Genomic DNA, 18418 nt, shown 5'->3' on the forward strand with positions numbered 1-18418 from the left:
GTGGGTCCTGGTGACCCGGAGCCACGCGCACCTCCCAGCTTCCACCCCTGCCGCCCAGGTCGGGTGGGCCCACCCAGCCCCACGGTCGAGATGGGGGACGCCACTGTCTGTCTTCCCTCCCGAAAGCACTCAGAGGCCGCCGCTGCCCCCCACCTCCTCCCCCAAAGCGTCCAGGGAGTTCACGAGGCCCTCCTTTACCTGTGTCTGCACTCGAGGCTCCATTCGGAGCGGGACATGGGATCCCGGAGGCGGAGGAGGCAGCTAACAGTCCCGGAGCCCGGTCTGCGACGGACCCCCTCCCTGCCCGGTGTGCTCGGCCCATCTCACGCAATAGATAACTTGAGGAAGTGTGCAGATTTCTGTCCGTTTGCAAAGGGGGAAACCGAGGCGGTGAGGGAGGAAGTGGCTTCCGCTGGAGACCAGACAGGAAGGCAGGGAGAGGCCTCCCAGATGACGGAGCCTCTGCTCCCTGTTGCCACATTATGTGGCTTTCCTGCCCAATTCCTTCCATTTTTGCAGACCAGGGAGGCCCGGGACTGGGGGGGGGGGGGGGGTAGAGGTGACTCGCCCAGGCGTTGGTGCTGGGAGGACCCAGGCTGTGGCCTGGCTGCCCTGGAGCCCAGCTGGTGCAGGGTGCTCAGAGGACAGCTGTGCAGGTTGTCCCCAGGGGGCTCCAGGCCCTCCCATCTGGTCCAAGCCCTGATGCCAGACCGGAGGCTCCAACTTGGCCAGCTGGCCGGCCTCTATTGCTTCACCCCTCTTGTGGGGCAGCAAACCACCATGGCCCTGCGTGGACAGAAGGTCTGTGAGAGGAAGGTGGGCCTCGGTACACCCAGCTCCTGGCCTAGCCTCCCCTCAGACAGTCAGGATGAAGCCATTGGGTGGTCTCAGCAACACGTACACGTGCGCTTCCCCAACTACCTTCTGCGTCCTGTCCTGTCCCGAACCTCCCCCGCCAACACAGGAGGCGGGAGGGGGAAAAACTGGTGTCAGCCACTCCTTGCCCCTCCTGTGGAGGGGGTGACATGGGAGTGGCTGCAAAGAGGGAGGGCTTGAAGCACCTCTGGCCTGCTGGTGAGCAAGACACCGCAGCGCCTGTAAAGCAGAGCCAGGAGGGTCGCGGGCACAGGCAGCCTCTCTGGGGCCCCACTGAGGCCTCTCTGCCGGTGTGTCCACGTGAGCCAGGCTGGGACCTGGGACCCTTTGCTGCAGCGCCTTCACCTGGACACACCTCTCCTTCAGCAACAAAATACAGAGACTAAATGAGACTAAAACAGCCGTGTGCGTGCTCAGGCGGGGCAAATTATGGACAAAAGATGAAAAAAGACCAAAAGCCCAATGGCCACATCTGAAGAGCCGAGAGCAAAACCAGGGTGTCAGGAGCAATGCCTCTGTACTCAACACCACCAAAAAGGGGTGGGGGGCCATCTGAACCATCCCGGGACTCCAGCACATCCTGGACACACGCCTACCCTCACCCCATATAACGATCCCTGGGGCGTGCTAAGTCACTTTGGTCGTGTCCGACTCTTTGCAACCCATGGACTGCAGTCTGCCAGGGTCCTCTGTCCGTGGGATTCTCCAGGCAAGAATACTGGAGTGGGTTGCCATTTCCTTCTCCAGGGGATCTTCCCGACCCAGGGATCTAACACGAGTCTTAACGTCTCCTGCACTGGCAGGCGGGTTCTTTACCACTAGCGCCACCTGGTGAACCCAAGTCAGAAGGGAAATGACTGAGAGAGGGATGGCCCTGCCAGCATAGAGGCAGACACGGAGCAGTGTCCAGGAGCTGAGAGCTGTGGGACAAGCACACCCGAAGAACTGCCCATGCCCCGGTGGGGGCCCCAGCCCGTCTGAAGTATTTAAAACAAATTTAGGAAATACTGAGAAACAGAACGGTAAAAGGACTGCACATGGAGCTCCAGGACAATAAGGCACAGGTGCGCCGCACGCACCCAGCCATCGATCCCACCAATCTACTGGGCTTAAAGGATGAAGAAAGAATTCTTCAGGCAATAAGACAGACAAAGCAAACCAGGCGAAGGGAAGAGCACGCTGGCTTCAGGGGCTGGGGGAGGCGGTGAGGAGTGAGTTTAATGGGGATGCGTTTCAGTTGGGGAAGATGAAAGCGGTGGATGGTGGTGTCAGCTGCCCATTAAGAATATGCTTAGTGTATTTAAAAACAAAGGCTGGAATGAGAGCCAAAGAAGGGACACTGCACAATGGGCCAAGGCTCTCTGCAAGAAGACTACATAACCGTTGTAAATGCATGTGCACCCAACGTCTGTGCGGGATCGGTCGTGTCCATGACACCACGGACTGCAGCCCGCCAGGCTCCCCTGTCCACGGGATTCTCTAGGCAAGATTACTGGAGTGGGCTGCCATTCCCTCCTCCAGGGGGATCTTCCCCACCCAGGGATGGAACCCACGTCTTTTCTGTTGGCAGGTGGATTCTTCACCACTGAGCCACCAGGGAATCCCTAAGTCAACTATACTTTGATTCAAAAAATTTAAAAAGACTATTCTATCACAGAACTGTACACTCAAAAATGATTAAGGTGGTGAATTTCATATCATGTGTATTTTTTATGTATTTATTTTTGGCTTGCTGGGTCTTTGTCGATGTGCACAGGCTTTCTCTGCACTCTCTAGCTGGAGTACACAGGCTTCTCGTTGCGATGGCTTCTCTTGGTGTGAAGCATATGTGTTTTACACAATTTTTTAAAAAATTGTGAAAAAAAGATGCACAAAATCCAGTCGAACTGGCTCCCGCTAGCCCAAGAAGGGACAACTGAATATTAGACGGGACGAAGATGGGACTCCCTTGGCAGTCCAGTGAGGAAGACTTCGCTTTCCAGCGCCGAGGGTGTGGGTTCGATCCCTGGTTGGGGAGCTAGGGTCCCACACACCTCACAGCCAGAAACCCAGAACCAAACTGAAACAGGAGGAGGGTGAGCGCTCAGCGTGCGGGTCTCCTCTTGCTTCTGTAACAACTACTACAAACACAGGGGCTTGAAACTTTTCGTCTTCAACAGTTCCCGAATTCTGGGTCCTGAAGTCTACACACAGGCAGGCCAGTTCCCTTTGGAGACTCTGGGGAGATGCTTTTGTGTCTCTTCCAGCTTCTAGAGACCCCGGCGTCCCCTGTCTGTGGCCCCGTCCTCACGTGGTTCTGGCCCCTGCCTCATCCTTCTGTCTCCCTCTCTGACTCTGGCCTTCCACCTCCCTCTTCTGAAAAGCCCTGGGACCCCACGGGGTTCCCCAGGTGGCCCAGGATTACCGCCTCATCTCAAGATTCTTAACTTCGGACTTCCACGGGTTCAGAGTCCACTGCCATTGCAGAGGACATGGGTTCAATCCCTGGTCCAGGGAGATTCCACATGCCGTGGAGCAACTAAGCCTGTGCACCGCAACTACTGAGCATGTGCTCGGCAGCAAGAAAGGCCACCGCAGTGAAGAGTGGCCCCCACCGCGGCAACTCAAGAAAGCCCGTGTGCAGCAGCCAAGACCCAGTACAGTCAAGAGTAAATACAACAAATAAGTAATAATTTTAAAACATTAATCTTTCTAAGGTAAGTACTTTTTTTTTTTTAAAGATCCTTAACTTCAGCACATTTGCAAAGCCCCTCTTGTCACTTAAGAAACTCAAAGGTCACACCCAGAAAGACGAATCCAGAAAAAACACCCTCAGTTGTCATCCTGTGACGCTGCTATAATACACTTTGAAAACTAGTAATTAAAGGGAAAGGATTGAGCGTGTTTTCCTGCTTTTTTCAGCAGGAATTATGTTTCAGGGCTTACAGCCGGCTCCCATTGATGCAGGAAAACCACCAGTTAAAAGCACGTGGCTTATACTCAAGGAGGGCAGAGGAGAACAGGAAAGGAGCTTGGCCAAGCTGTCCCAGGGGGCTGCCCCCCCTCAGCTGCAATGTAGAGGGGGAATGCCTGGTCACATGTTGATGGATCACTGCCTAACTGCCCAGTGCAAGGGCTGGGCTGTCATCACTAGCCAGAGTGTCCATCTGGCCATCTCTAACGGAGGGACAACCAAGACACAGGGCAACGTGGGGACCACAATGGCACTTAAAACCTTTTGCCTGAAACATCCACGTTCCATCCACCAGGCCTTCAGAACCAACATCCAGTTTATGAGAAATACTAGGAGAGGCAGCCGGACGCACAGACAGCAGAACCTTCTGCAGGACTAGAGGCCTGGCGTATCAGCCACTTGTGCTCTGCGACAAATCACCACCGGCTTCGCAGCTTCTGTTATCTCTCGCCATCCATTAGAAGGCTGGGCATGGCTTAGCTTGGTGTCCTGCTTAGGGTGCCTGAAACCAGCATCAGCAAGGCTGGACTTCCACCTGGAACCCTGGGGGAAATCCACCTCCATGCTCATCCAGTTGGTGGGATTAATTTCCTGGTGGTTGAGGGACTGAGTTTCCCTTTTCCTGTTGTCTGTTGGTGGCTCAGCTCCTAAAGGCTGCCTGCATCCCTTGGCCCCTCCATCTTTAAAGCTGGCAATCGTGGCTCAGATACCCCTATGCCTCAAATCTTTTCTTCCATTTCTGGCCAGAGAAAACAGCCTGCTTTCAAAGGCCCACTGTGCTTAGAAAGGGCCCACCCTCCTGTTCATTACCTCAGCCAACTGATGAGTGACCTTACTTATAATGCAAGATTGCCATGGGTATGAGCTTCCAGGAGAACTATTAACAACCTCAGATACGCAGATGATACCACTCTAATGGCAGAAAGTGAAGAGGAGCTAAAGAGCCTCTTGATGAGGGTGAAAAAGGAGAGGGAAAGGCTGGCTTAAAACTCAGCATTCAAAAAACTAAGATCATGGCATCCAGTCCCATCACTTCATGGCAAACAGATGGAGTGAAAGTAGAAGCAGTGAGGGATTTTATTTTTGGGGGGCTCCAAAATCACTATGGACAGTGACTGCAGCCATGAAATTAAAAGACGCATGCTCGTTGGAAGGAAAGCTATGACAAACCTAGACAGCGTATTAAAAAGCAGAGACATAGCTTTCCTGACAAAGGTCTGTATAGTGAAAGCTATGGTTTTTCCAGAAGTCATGTATGGATGTGTGAGTTGGACCATACAGAAGGCTGAGGGCCAAAGAATTGATGCTTTCAAATTGTGGTGCTGGAGAAGACTCTTGAGAGTCCCTTAGACAGCAAGGAGAGCAAACCAGTCAATCCTAAAGGAAATCAACACTGACTATTCATTGGAAAGACTAATGGTGAAGCTCCAATACTCTGGCCACCTGATGCGAAGAGCTGACTCATTGGAAAAGACCCTGATGCTGGGAAAGATTGAAGGAAAAGGAGAGAAGGGGGCGACAGAGGATGAGATGGTTGGATGGCATCACCAACTCACTGGACATGAATTTGAGCAAACTCTGGGAGACAGTGAAGGACAGGGAAGCCTGATGTGCTGCGTCACAAAGAGCCAGTGAGCGACTGAGCTATAACATGAGCCTCCTAGGGCTGTGTGGCACAGTCTGGATGGCGTGAACAACAGAAATCTGTTCTCTCCCAGTTCTGGAGGCCGAGATCAAGTTGTTAGCAGGGCCTGCTTCTTCTGGGGCCATGAGGGAGGATCTTTCCAGGTCTGTCTCCAAATTTCCCTTCTTAAAAAGGACATCAGTTGGACCTTCTTGGGTGGTCCAGTGGCTAAGACTCTGAACTCCCAATGCAGGGGCCCTGGGTTCAGTACCTGGTCAGGGAACTAGACCCCATATGCTGCAACTAAATATCCCGTATGCTGCAAGAAAACAGAAGATCCTGTGTGCCACAACTAAGACCCAGCTCAGCCAAATAAACAAAAATAAACACTAAAAAAGACACTAATCATGTTGGATTAGGGCCCACCTTAATGACCCTAATGGCTCTTGTAATTATGTGTAAAGATCCTACTTCCAAATAAGGAGACATCTCACCATCCTCATGGGCTTGGAGATTAGGGTGGGGACCTGGGCAGGCATACCTGGTGGGGGCCATTCTGGATTAAAAGGAGTTAGCGAGCCCTAATAACCAGATGCAACACAATATTCCGCGACACAATATTCCTGGATGGAGCAGATCAGCTGTGAAGGTCAGGTTGGGGCCACCAGGGCAATGTCCTCCCCAAGCCAGGTATGTGCTGCCCCTCCCTGGACTCTGCCGTGGCTGCAGACCCAGACAGAGCTGGGAGCCTTCTCCCCTGCCCACAAGCCCTCTGATCACTCACAGGCACCACGTGGGGGTCCCTGGCTTCTCAGGGAAGATGCCTCCTCTCCTGCTGCCCTCTCCAGCCCAAACGTGGGTCTCAGAAGTTAAAGTGAAGAGTTCGTCATTCAGTCGTATCTGACTCTTTGTGACCTCATGGACTGTAGCCTACTAGGTCCTCTATCCACGGGACTCTCCAGGCAAGAATACTGGAGTGGGTGGCCATTCCCTTCTCCAGAGGATCTTTCCAACCCAAGGATCGAACCTGCCTCTCCTGCATTGCAGGCAGATTCTTTACTGTCTGAGCCACCGGGGAAGCCCTGGTCTCAGGAGATGCCCATAAATGCCACATGAGATCTGTGCTTCTCAAGAGAGTCTCCCTTCCTAACAGTGGCCTGGGGACTGGCCTGGCCACTGGGCTGGGGGGTGGGGGTGGGAGAGGCTTCCCCAGACTGCTCAGCAGCTGGTACTTTTCTGTCCTAGAGGAAAACGAGGTGACTTCTCCCTGACATTCACTGTCCCCCAAATTACTGAGATTCCCTGGTGTGTGTGTATCTTGAGGCAGCTGGAACAAGGGACCACGAATGAGTGACTTAACACAGAAATTTGTTCTCACACAGTCCTGGAGCCCAGAGGTCCAAAGTCAGCATCACTGGGCTGAAATCAAGGTGTCACGGGGCCATGCTCCCTCCAGAGGCTCCAGGGGAGAGCGCTTCCTGCCTCCTCTAACTCCTGGAGACCCCAGGTGGCTCTGGCTTGTGGCCATCACCTGTCTTTGCTCTGTTCTCACATAGCTTCTCCTGTGTGTGTGTGTCTCTTCTTATAAGGACACCAGTTAGTGGATGTAGGGCCCACCCTAAATCTGAAATCATCCCATCTCAAGATCTTTACCTTAATTACAGCCACAAAGACCCTATTTCCAAATAAGGTCACATTCCCAGGTGCCAGTGGACATGAACTTGGGGGACATCATTCAAAGCACTGCAGGCCCCCTCCTGAGATTCCTCTTCTCAGCTGGAGACCTTGAGCTGGCCTTTTTCCTGCAGGATCAGCCTCTACTCACCAGGGGCCTGCACCTTGTAGGTGTGGGGGAGGTGAGAGAAGCAGGCTTTCCCTCCAGGGATCCTGGGATGCCCCAGGGCTTAAGGAATTTGAGATCGAGGCACACCTTAACCCCTGGAGAGGGTACCAGCCGTCTCTTTCATAGTGTCCACTTTGTTACGCAAGCCTGTTGTGGATGGAATGTGTGTGTGTCCCCCCCAGAAACTCACACTGAAGCCCCAACCCCCAGAGTGATGGCATTCAGAGGTGATGAGAGTTATTAATAGATGAGGTCCTGAGGGTGGGGCCCCGAGATGGGGTTAGCGCCCTCATGAGAGAACTTGCTCACTCTCTGTCTCTCCTGAGGACAGGCAGGACGGTATCTGCACAACAGGAAGAGGCCCCATCAGGAACCCCCTCCCCGCCTCCCCAGGTTGGCATCTGATCTCAGACTTCCAGCTGCAGAACTGTGAGCAGTAACCATCCGCTGGTGAGGTGCCTGGGTGGGGCTGCTTGTCACTCAGCTGGAGCTGCCTGAGCCACAGCCTGGGCACTCCCACCTCCCTTTTTTACTCTGAGTGCATGGCAGTGGCACACGGTGGGCAGCATATCAGAAGTCTGATAAACTGCAGTTTGAGACCGAAACCGATCATGGTTTCCGAGACCCTGGAGGATGCTGGCTGTCCTCTCACTGGGCGTCTGTGTCCTGTTTTGCACTAATTGGCAGGAATTTAATTTTGAGCTGTGCACACAGGTCCCCAGGATGCAGGCTTAGAGGCAAAGAGATGCTCTGGGATGTGCAAGGCCAGAGGGTGGGATGTGGACAAGGCTCCTGGGGACACCTGATTTGCCATCTCAAGAATCTCCCCCAGGATCCCTGGGGTGTGGGCAAGGGGGGGCCAGGCCCCGCCTCATCGCAGAACTGCTGACATCTTCACTGATGTTCTCCTAATCCTGGATTACTGAGAGCGGGCCCGTCTTAATTAGAAGTGGAGACCCAGGTCCAGGAGCCCTGCTGAACGCCGTCAGCGCCCATGGCTGGGTGAGATGACCACACCCCCGCCTGTTCCTTTCTCCTCCATCTCGTCACCGCCTATCCTGCCCACTCCTGGCCTCCCAGGTCTGGGGGTGACCCAAGCTCCCCACCCCCCCCTACAGGGAGGGAGTTGGGGTAGCAGGGAAGCGTGACCTGTCCCTGGGAGCCCCGGCCGCTCCTCTGTCCACCTCCCAGGACCCTGCTCTCTGGCGCGGACCCCAGGTGACAATGGGGCACAGAATCAGACCTGGCCTTAGTTCCCCAGGGGAGCAGGGGATATGCAAGCAAATGAGCCCCAGACCTGGAAAATGCTAGAAAAATCAGGACACTGCCTTGGGACACAGCACACAGACCCAGTCAGGACCCGGCACCTCCCGGGCCTGTCCTGGACCTAATCACGCAGAGGAAAAGTGAGTCCCAGAGAGACAGGGACGTCGCGGAGCAGCCTGGTGGTGTCCAGGGTCAGCTCCCAGCTCCATGCGCCCAGCGCCCTCGCCACTGTTCTGTTCACGGTGGAAGGACCCTTGGCCTCGGGTGGGAAAGACCTGAGTGGGCACAGGCATTTCAGGCCTGGGCGTGGGGGGAAGTTCGGAGTGTTGGGGCCCCGCTGGAGAGGCTACTGTGAGGGCGGCAGCTGTCCAGGGAGCTGGAGCAGCGCCCCAGGGGTGACCAACTTACGCAGGGAGCGGGTCAGGCCTTGGGCCTGAACACCCAGGGCTGCTCTGGCCTGGGGAGGGGCTGTGGTGGGAAGGTGGGGTTTTGGCTTTCGATCTACACTCTGGGGTGCGGGACGTGTCTCCACTAGCACCCACCAGTCCTGTTCCACATGGAGCTGAAGGTGGCAGGGGACCCCCAGCCTGCCTGTCCCCACTAGCCTGGGTCACAGCCATTTCCCAGGCCAGCCGTGTCTTCCGAGGCCTTTGGGTCTGAGATGGACACAGGGTCCTGGCCAGGGCAGGGAAGGGGAAGGCCAGGGCAGGGCCGTGATCCCACCTTACTCCGTCCTAATCACAGCTGAGCGAAAGGAAGGCTCGGGGAATTTAACCCCAGGAGCCTAAGCTCAGCCCCGAGCAGGGAGAGCCCTGGGGCCCTGGGTGGCTGGGTCTGCTCCAGAGCCAGCCTGCTTCAGCCTGGCCAGCATGGAGGTGGTCACCCTGCATGATGACAGCACCCTCCTCGTGCAAGGCTCAGGCCCAGGGGGGCTGTGGGCCCCAGGCTCTGGTCCTCACCCAGGGTCAGGCCCAGCAGTGACTCCCTCCTCCCCTTCCTCTCTGTGACCCCTCCAGTCCTCTACCCCAGGGGCCAGAGGCTGCACAGGCAGGTCACAGGATGCTCAGAGGTCAACATCATCCCCCATGACCCCCACCTCCTCCCTGAACAGCCCCTGCCCCTAGGCAGTGGGACCCCTACAAGTGCTTGCCCTCTCGGGTCCTCAGGAAGGTCCTGGGCCCTGCAGGAGCCAGCGGAGAATGGTGTCCCTTCCCTCTGAATGGGCTTCCCTGATGACTCAGATGGTAAAGAATCCACCTGCAACTCAGGAGACCCAGGTTCAAACCCTGGGTTGGGAAGATCCCCTGGAGAAGGGAATGGCAACCCACTCCAATTTTCTTGCCTGGAGAATCCCCATGGACAGAGGAGCCTGGCGGGCTACAGTCCATGGGGTCACAAAGAGTTGGATATAACTGAGCGACTAAGCACAGCACCCCCTCAATCCTGCTGCCCCCAGGCCACCCCACCCCCACCCTCTCCAGGGAGCCACTGGGTGGGGGTGTCACACCTCCTCTCTGGACCTGGATGCTCCCTCAGAACACCATGTTGAATTAGCTCCTGGCGCTGGGCAGGGGGGCAGCCTGTGCCCAGCTCCGACTCCCTGGGCCTCGCACCCCTGGCCTCCTGGGCAGAGTCCACCATCTGCTGTCCTAAACACAGGGCCTGTCCCCGAATCCCTGCGCTGCCCTAGGCACCCATCCCCAGGAAATGCCCCTCCCAGAAAGGCTCAGGCTCTGACACAGGCCCACTTGGAAGGGTCTTAGGGGCCTTCCAGGCTCCAGGACCCCTGGAACCCCAGGTGGACCTCGTGGATCTGGGGCGAGGGGAGAGCCTGGGGTAGGCAGCCCTCGGCTTCGCCGGATCCCCTGTCAAAGCCCAGCCCTTGCATCTCTCCTGAGGAACCTGGGGTCCAGTGGGGTCCTGTCCAGGCCCTCAAGGCAGGGGCTACCCCAGGGTCCCCAGAGTACCCCTGAAGGACAGGTGACGGTGCCCCAACCCCTCCCAAAGCTGCCCATGCAGAAATTAGCTGCGTGACTTTGGGGAGCCACAGCTGGCCCAGCCCAGACTCCCAGCTAACGGTCCTGGAGGGTCTCAGAGAGCCAAGGAGGGGCTGGGGCACCCTGGAGAAGCAGAGCACCCGGCAGAGCTCTCTCCCGAGGAAAGCCGCGGGCCAGAGGGCGGGCTGTTCCTCTCTGAGGCTGGGGCTGAGTCCGAGTCGGGAAGCAGTCAGGATGGTGGAGGTACGATGGGGAGGTGGGAGTGGAGGACGGGACACGCGTGGCGGTGATCAGGACACGGGGCGGGGGGCAGACCCAGGCAGAGCCGAATGGTGCAGGCGAAGGTGCCCCTCCTGCACTTCAGCACCCAAGGCTGCTTCTGAAACTCCCCCACCCCTACCCCGGTCATGCCCGGCTCGCAGCAGCCTGCAGCCCCACTGGAGACTGCTGTTTCAGCAACTGCAGGTGGGGGCTCGAAGGGCAGGCTGCTCCTTGAGAGCCCTGTCCCCACCTTGACTCCCCTGCACAGGGCTTCCTAGATGACGCTGGTGGCAAAGAACCCACCTGCCAATGCAGGAGACGTTAAGAGATGCGGGTTTGATTCCTGGGTCAGGAAGATGCCCTAGAGAAGGAAATGGCAACCCACTCCAGTATTCTTGCCTGGAGAATCCCATGGACAGAGGAGCCTGGCGGGCTACAGTCTATGGGGTCGCAGAGTCAGACACGACTGAAGCAACTTAGCACACGGAGGCCTGGCAGGCTTTTCCTCTACCGGAGGGGCCTGGCTTTGCCCCTCAGCCCCCCTGGAGCCCAGGGCTGCGGATCCACTTCTGCTCAGCTGAAGGGGAGGGGCAGAGGGGGCGCTGCTCCTGCAGAGACCCCAACTCTGAGCCCCACCTGCCCCTCCCTGCAGCCAGCCTGGGGGCCACAGCTGCCAACGGTGGCCCCCGCAGGGCAGGGCGGTGGTCGATCCGCAGGTCTCCCCCAGGCTCCCCACAGGGCGGGCCTGCCTCTCCCACGCTTTGGCTTGTGTGAAACAATAGGGTGTTGCTCAACCTCACAGGGGCGGTCAGGCTATTGTTGGAGGAGCTTAGGGAAACACAGGACCGGCCCTTCCGGGCAGTGGTCTGACCCCTTGAGGCCCGGCCTCCTCACCTCCTTGCAGGAGGCCGGCACCCGCCTGGGAGAGGCGCACACCCCCTGCCCGTCCCCCACTAGATGCCTGGCCAGGCCAGGTCCCGGCTGGACAGGCAGCTGGCGACGGCACGCAGGCCAGGAGCCCTCCAGGCCACCCCAGCTCGGCTGCGGTTCTGCCCACCCCAGCCCTTTGAGGATTCTGCCGCTTGTTGGAGATGAGCCTGCAGTGTGACAGCCCTGCTTCCTGCGCTGCAGGGCATAGATGGGCCCCTGCCCGCTACAGGGCATCTCCCCGAGCTGGGGGAGGGCGCTGGTGCCTTGAGTCCATGTTACAGACCAGGACAGGGAGGAACGTGGCCAGTGGCCAAAGACCCGTCTGAAAAGCGCTTCTCCAATCTCCGTACTGTTTCCTTTTCCAGGCCAGGCTGTCGTTAGCCCTCTGAGGAGGAGGGACAGGGGCGGGGGTGGGCAGGCTGGGAAGGCTCGCCACCTGGCCAGGCCTGCAGGCCCTGAGCCGCGCAGGAGGCCCTTAGACCCCCAAGTCCGGCCCCCAGGATCAGGCACCCCAGGTGCTCGGGAGGGGCCGCTGCAGGTGGGGAGGGGCCCTGGAGATGCCCCTTGGCCCCTGGGATGAAGGTGCAGTGAGCTGTCCCGGGACAGGACAGGGAGCCCCAAGCCCCAGGCCATGGAGGGTCCAGGTGCCCTTCTGCCCAGAGCCCTGCTCCCCAGGAGCCCCGAGATCTGGCTTAGAGGCCGTGAAGAGGGTCTCCTGGGAACCTGGCTGCCCCTGGAAGGCGCGCCAGTCCTGGCTCTGCTCACCTCCTTGGTTGCCCCTCCCCACCAGGAGAGGCTGGGGGCCGCGGGGGTGCGGCTCTTTCGCCCACGTGGGCCGAGCCCCTCCTCCCCGCCAAGGCCGCAGCGTGTAAGGCTCTGGTGACTCACGGCTGTGGCTTTATTTCCCTGGAGAACAGGAAGCCCACAGTCCTGCCCGCCCACTCACAGCCTGCCAGGAGTCGGGCAGCAGCACCCCCGCTCAGCCCGCAGAGGCTGCCCCGGGCCGAGTGAGCGGGGCCTGGAGAGGAGCCAGGCAGCAGAAGACCCAGGGGCACGCAGCGGGGGTGGCAGGGAGCCCCGCCTCGTGGTGCCGAGAGGGCACGGCTCACCTCCCCAGACCCACGACGCAGCCCCCTCTCCCCGGCAGTGCTGACTCACCTGCAGCCTTCACCCTCCTCCTGCAGCCCCAGGAACCTGTCCTAGGCCCACCGTGTGCCCCAGGGGGCTGTTCCTGGGGCACATGGATGCCCGCCTGAGCCCCCCAGCACCCGCTGAGTGCACCTGGCCCAGCTGGACAGACAGGCTGGCCTTCTTGGCCTCCCTCCTCCCCCGCCCAGGACCCACCTTACCACCTCTCCACACACCTGCAGGGCCCCCGCAGGTCAGGTCCTCCACTCTGGGACCAGTGATGGGGGTGGGGGCCACGGGCACTGAGGAGGAGAAGGAGCTGAGGGAGGGGAGGGGTCTCCACACACGTGGTCTTCAAGATGGGGGCTCAGGCGATCTCAGGACCCCCCACGAACCCCAAGCTGGTTTCCAGCACTGCCTGCCTCCATGAGACCTGTGAGCACGAGGGGTTCATGAGAGGCAAGACCCGTGGCTGCCTTTGGGCAAAGGTTTGAGAGAAACTCCTTGGGGAGGGGGCTCCCTGAGCTGCCTGCTCGGAGGACTGGCCCCTTCCAGTCCCCCCACTGACTCACGCCCCTTCCTCTCAAGTCTGATACTCGGTGAGGACAGCACCATGCCTCAAAGAACCTCCTCCAGCCCCCACGAGGAAAAGGGGCAGAATCACCTTGTGCAAACCAGCGGCCCCTGCCCCTCCTGTGGCCCCCTGGCTGTTCCAAGGGCCGGCCAACTGCACCAGGCCCTGTGCTCCTCTGTGGGTGGGCAAGGGGCCCTTCCCCCAACAGCCTGGCAGAGGCCATGCTCCCACTCTTTCTTGGTGACACCCCCCAGGGCCAGCCAGCCCTGCAGACACGAGTGCAAGGTCTCCATGCTGACCACAGGGGTCTTTCCTCTGCAGGATTCACAACACACACATGCACGTGTGTATATATGTGCACACACAACGGGTCTCCAAACACCATATGCACACAAGCAGGAGGTCCCTGGGCCCAGCGCACAGGAGGCTTTTACCCTGAAAACAAGGCCAAGGAGAACGGAGACTGGGGTTTTGCCAGGAGTCAGGGGGTGGGGCTGCTCATGGGGACCAGGTTCCCCCTGGGGTGATGGAATGCTCTGGAAGTACATAGTGGTGATAATGTAGTTACCAAACTTCACTCTATACTGTAGGTTTTGTGTATTTTATCATGATTAAAAAACTCCAAGTCGTAGGGTCCAGAACACAGTGGGGGTTTCAGTGCCAGCCTCCCAGGTCCCAGGGGACAGGGACAGTTTCCTCCAGGCAGACACAAGCCACCCTCGGCTGAAGGCGAGGACCTGCCATCCACTCCTGAAATCCAAGGGATGCGTCACTGCAATTACGTCAGCTGCAGTCACTGGCATTTCTGGAGCATTCGGAGGCCCCAGGCCCACTCAGGAGATGGATGCCGTTTCCTGCCCGACATGGAAAGAACCTCCGGGGCTGCTGTTTTAGAGAAATAACAGTCTCAGTGGAGCAGGCAGGGAGGGGCTGGTGCTGACTCAGGAAGGTGCTGAGCTTGCTTTCAGCTTAGGGAAGCCCCCAGCCCTGCCCTCCTCCGCCTCTGCCCACGCAGGAGCTAAGTGAACTCTTCACCTGGGCATGTGTTCCCTGGTGGATTTACCTATTACCTCTGCACTCAGTCTGACAAGACAAAACTACATGGCCTTAAGAAGCCCCTCCGCTAGGCTCACATCCACTGGTCTAAGTGGGTGAAGTCCTTGGGTTCCAGCTCTCCTCCTGATTCTACCCAGGGAATGCAAGCGAATGCCATCTGAGGTCTGGAAGGGTGTTCTGCTGCCAGCAGGCAGAGCAGATTTCAAACTCATTTTCCACAAGCCTCATGCATAGTCCTTATGTCCTGGCCTCATTCACAAGCCTGATTTCTCTCCCAGCTGCAGTTTCAGCAGTGGATTATTCTGAAAGCCCCATCTTTGTCCTGACGATTTTCAACCTCATGGACTTTGTGAGCTAACTCGAACCACTGCACCGCGAGGGGAACACTGCAGATTCACAAGCCCAGTTCAGGGCTGGGTGGGGAAGGAGACCCATAGATACCAGCCACCGCCCCCAACACACTACAACGGAAGCAGTTCCATCCAAAGTCCCTCAGGCTCCAGGGTGAGTCCCTGTAGGCATAGAAGCACCTCCCTTGAGGCTGACAGAGCTAAAGTGCTGGGTGTTTACTGAGACAGCTATTTGGGGAAAAGGCAGAGAAAAGCAACATTTCTCCCAGCTTCCTGCCAGCCCCCTCAGCACATGAATTATTTCCAAGGGCTCATTTTGCTGGTCCTTTGCCGGAAGACTCAAGTTTATTTTGCTTTTTGCTACCTCCCCCCAACCCCGCCCCAGAATAATCTGAGGCTAGGGTATGTTGTCAAACTCGGTAAGTGACCACGACACGAGCTTGAAGGACATATCCCCCGATTAATAATAGATGACCAGAGCCAGCGTCTGGAGGACGCCAGTCTTCAGCCAGCCCGCGGGGCTGCAACACAGAGCGCTTCCGGCCCTGGCTTGTGCCCAAAGTCAGCAGAGCTGCTAGCGGGGCTGGGGGCCTGTGGACAGACCCGAGGAGGGCAGCCTGAGAATCGGTCTCTGGGGCGACTGCCCAGCACAGAGCATCCCGTCCCACCTTCCAGGACCCTCCCTGGAAGATGCTTCCCACCTACCCCATCCCCTCAACCCAAACTTCTCCGATCCGGGAAGCCCGGGAAAGTTGAAGGGCGCGGGTCCCTGGCGCACCCGCGGCCTTCAGCACCGTGGACAGCTCCGCGCGCCGACCCTACCCCCCGCCCGCCCTACCTGTCGTCGTTCTGGAAGGACTGGTCGCCTAGCAGCAGGTCCCGGAAGCGGTACCGCGGCGGCAAGGGCAGCACCTCCGAGTCCAGGTCGCTCATCTTGAGGCCGGCGGTGTCCAGGCGCGCGCCGTCCCCGCGGCCGCCGTCCTCGGCGCCGGGCTGCCTGCGGGCACACGCCAGCGCCCCCTCAGCCCGCGCCCGCGCCCTCCCGCGCCCAGCGCCCCCGGCCCTCCTGGCCCACACGGCCCCGCCTCCCCCGGCCCGCCCTGCCCGCGCAGCTCCCCCCATCCCCACGCGCCTGGCCGCGCAGCGCAGCCCGAGCCACTGCACCCCCCGCCCCTGTAGGGCTGTGAAGCCCACTGCAAAGCACCTCCAGGGTGTGGGGGAGGTTCGCCACTGCCCACATCAGGGGCGGGCACTCACCCCACCCCTGGCTTCCCACCAGGGCCACGGAAGCCCTCCCAGCAACCCCCACATAGACTGCCTACTCAGCCTTCCTCAGGATCCAGAACACTCATCTCCCCTACTTCCAGACCCTCAGGCTGCTGGGCTCCGGCCGGGGGTGGGGGTGTGTGTGACAAGGAGGCTTAAGAAAAGGCCCTTGTCTGCAGCCTCCATGGGGCCAAGCGGCTCAGGTGGGATCAGAACCTGGGAGGTGGTGGCAGTGGGGACGGCAGGATCCCTCTGGGCCCCCAGCTGCCCTTTGCCCAGTATCGCCAGGACTCTGTGGCCAGAAGCCCCTGTCCCCACCTGGCAGGACAGAGCAGAGGAATGGGATCAGACCAGGTAAACTGGGAGGGCCCTCGGTGGTCTGCAGCCTTCTGGGGCCCAAACATTTGTCTCCTGGGGCACCTACCCCTTCCCACCCCCACCCCACATCCAGGTGAGTTTTGGCTGCGGTCACCCTCAAGCACCAAGGCTCCCAGTTCCCAGCCTCCTGGGGCGACAGCCTCATCAGGACCTCTCTGCCCACCACACAGAGGCTTGCTCGCCAGCCCCCGCGCCCCATCATCACCCAGTGGGTGCTGGACACAGCAGCGCAGCTGCATAGCATTAACTGAGTGCCCTGGGGAGCCTTACCTCCATGGTGCAGGCAGGCAGGGGAGGCGCAGCCACCAGTGCAGGTGGGAGGCTAGGGCAGACCCCCAGCTCCTGCCAGGTGAGCCCAGCCCCAGGCCACCCTTGGTGGTGCCCTCAGCGCCCTCGCAGGGAGGTGGAATTCTCTCCCTGCAGCCTCCACCGGCTGAGGTGAGCCCTCACTCTGCTCTTCTAAGAGCCGAGACCCCCTGGGTTGGGGGGCAGTATATCAGCTGGGATCCTTTGGTGGTGGACCCATGAATGGGCCTCTTGGGGCCTTCAGAGGCACTCCCGCGATGGCAGAGCAGCTGGAGGGCACGGGGTGGGGGGGTTCTCTGCCCTGTGAGGCCTGTCCCTGCCAAGGGGCAGGAGATGGAGGGAGGAGCCTGGCTCTGCCCCTGGGCAGGTGCAGGGCTCTGCTGACCACATTCATTCCCAAACTGAAAACTCATAGACAAGCTGTGCGAGAGGCTGGGAGGCCAGGACACTCACCTGGAGCACGAGTTCCACGCTGCGGGGGAGCGGGGGTGGGGGGGCGGCAGGCACTGTGGTCCCCTCCTCTCCCTCCTCAAGGCCAGAAGGGCAGGCGCATTCCCTGGGCCCCCACTGAACACCTAGCCCACGCGTCCCAACGCCTGGACAAGTGGCAGGCAGGCATCAGCCCCTCATCCCACGGCTTTGGGAGCTGCTCAAGGGCCGTCCCAGGCCCAGGCTGCAAGTGGCCTTGTGGGCCCAACATGCCTGTGCGCTGTTCTCTGGGTCACGGGGTCAACCCCGAGGATCTGGCAGTGTTTGTAAAACAACATTTTCCTAATCGCATCAGCGTGGCTGCATGTTTTTCCTTAGTCATAAGCTGGGGCCGTGGGGAGGCGCAGGCAGGCGGGGGAGAAACGTGGCGGGAGGTTGGGGTTGTGTTTTCTTGCTTTTGCCCCTTTCTTGCCGACCGCCTCTTTCGACGGCAGAACACCAGAGCTCCCCGGGCATGGCTGCTTTTGACCCCTTCTCCACTTTGACCTGTTTTGGGTTTTCTCTCGTGTCCTGGCCTTGAGACCTGGACACAGCAGGGTCTCTGCTTCAGGAGAACATGGTGAGGTGGAGGGTGGGGGGAAATTGTGCCAGGAGTCAGAAGGCCAGGTTGCCGCCCCACCGTGTGGTCTCCGGGGGTGACCGGGAATGTGGCCCCTCCTCCCTCGTGGTGCAGCCAGGACATAGGAGTCTGGAGGGAGCACGCACCGGGAAGCAGACGCCCCGCAGGCCTCATGGTGTCCTGCCTTGTTGCCCCAGCGGAGCCGAAAGCCCACACGAACCTGAGTGATTGTTGTGCTGGCCAATGGCCAGGCCCCGGGGCTCCTGGAACGGTGCCCCTTGTAGGAGGGACATGGCCAGGCAGCTGCTCCCCGTGTCCAGGGGCCTGCTCAAGGCCTGTCTCTCGGCCCAAAGGCTTGTGTCACTGAGAGCTTCTGGGCATGTGGGACTTGGGGGTCCTGTCCCCGCCCATGCCTGCCCACTCCCCACAGCTGCGATGGTCCAGGTGGGGCAAGAGTGGTCCCCCTGTGCCTCCTCGTCATCCCCTTCCTCTCCTCCTCGTGGAGTGACCGAGGGGCGGAGGACCCAGGGAGGAAGTCCAGGATCCCCAAACTACACCCAGT

The 18418-nt window shown here is 59.3% G+C and overlaps 1 protein-coding gene across 4 annotated transcripts in view; it reads right to left on the minus strand.

Moving 5' to 3' along the window:
- Positions 1-18418, minus strand: part of KCNT1 (potassium sodium-activated channel subfamily T member 1) — a 70614-nt gene that overhangs the window by 43579 nt on the left and 8617 nt on the right. Inside the window, exon 2 of one of the 4 annotated variants that reach the window (XM_060413737.1) lies at positions 15697-15855. In XM_060413737.1, coding sequence (XP_060269720.1) covers positions 15697-15855 — 159 coding nt within the window. Of the gene's footprint in view, positions 1-198; positions 354-15696; positions 15996-18418 lie in introns of those variants that run through there. The other 3 variants (XM_042245481.2, XM_042245484.2, XM_027966206.2) reach the window with 3 other exon arrangements.

This window comes from Ovis aries, chromosome 3 (genome assembly GCF_016772045.2).
Source record: "Ovis aries strain OAR_USU_Benz2616 breed Rambouillet chromosome 3, ARS-UI_Ramb_v3.0, whole genome shotgun sequence".
Taxonomy (NCBI): Eukaryota; Metazoa; Chordata; class Mammalia; order Artiodactyla; family Bovidae; genus Ovis; species Ovis aries.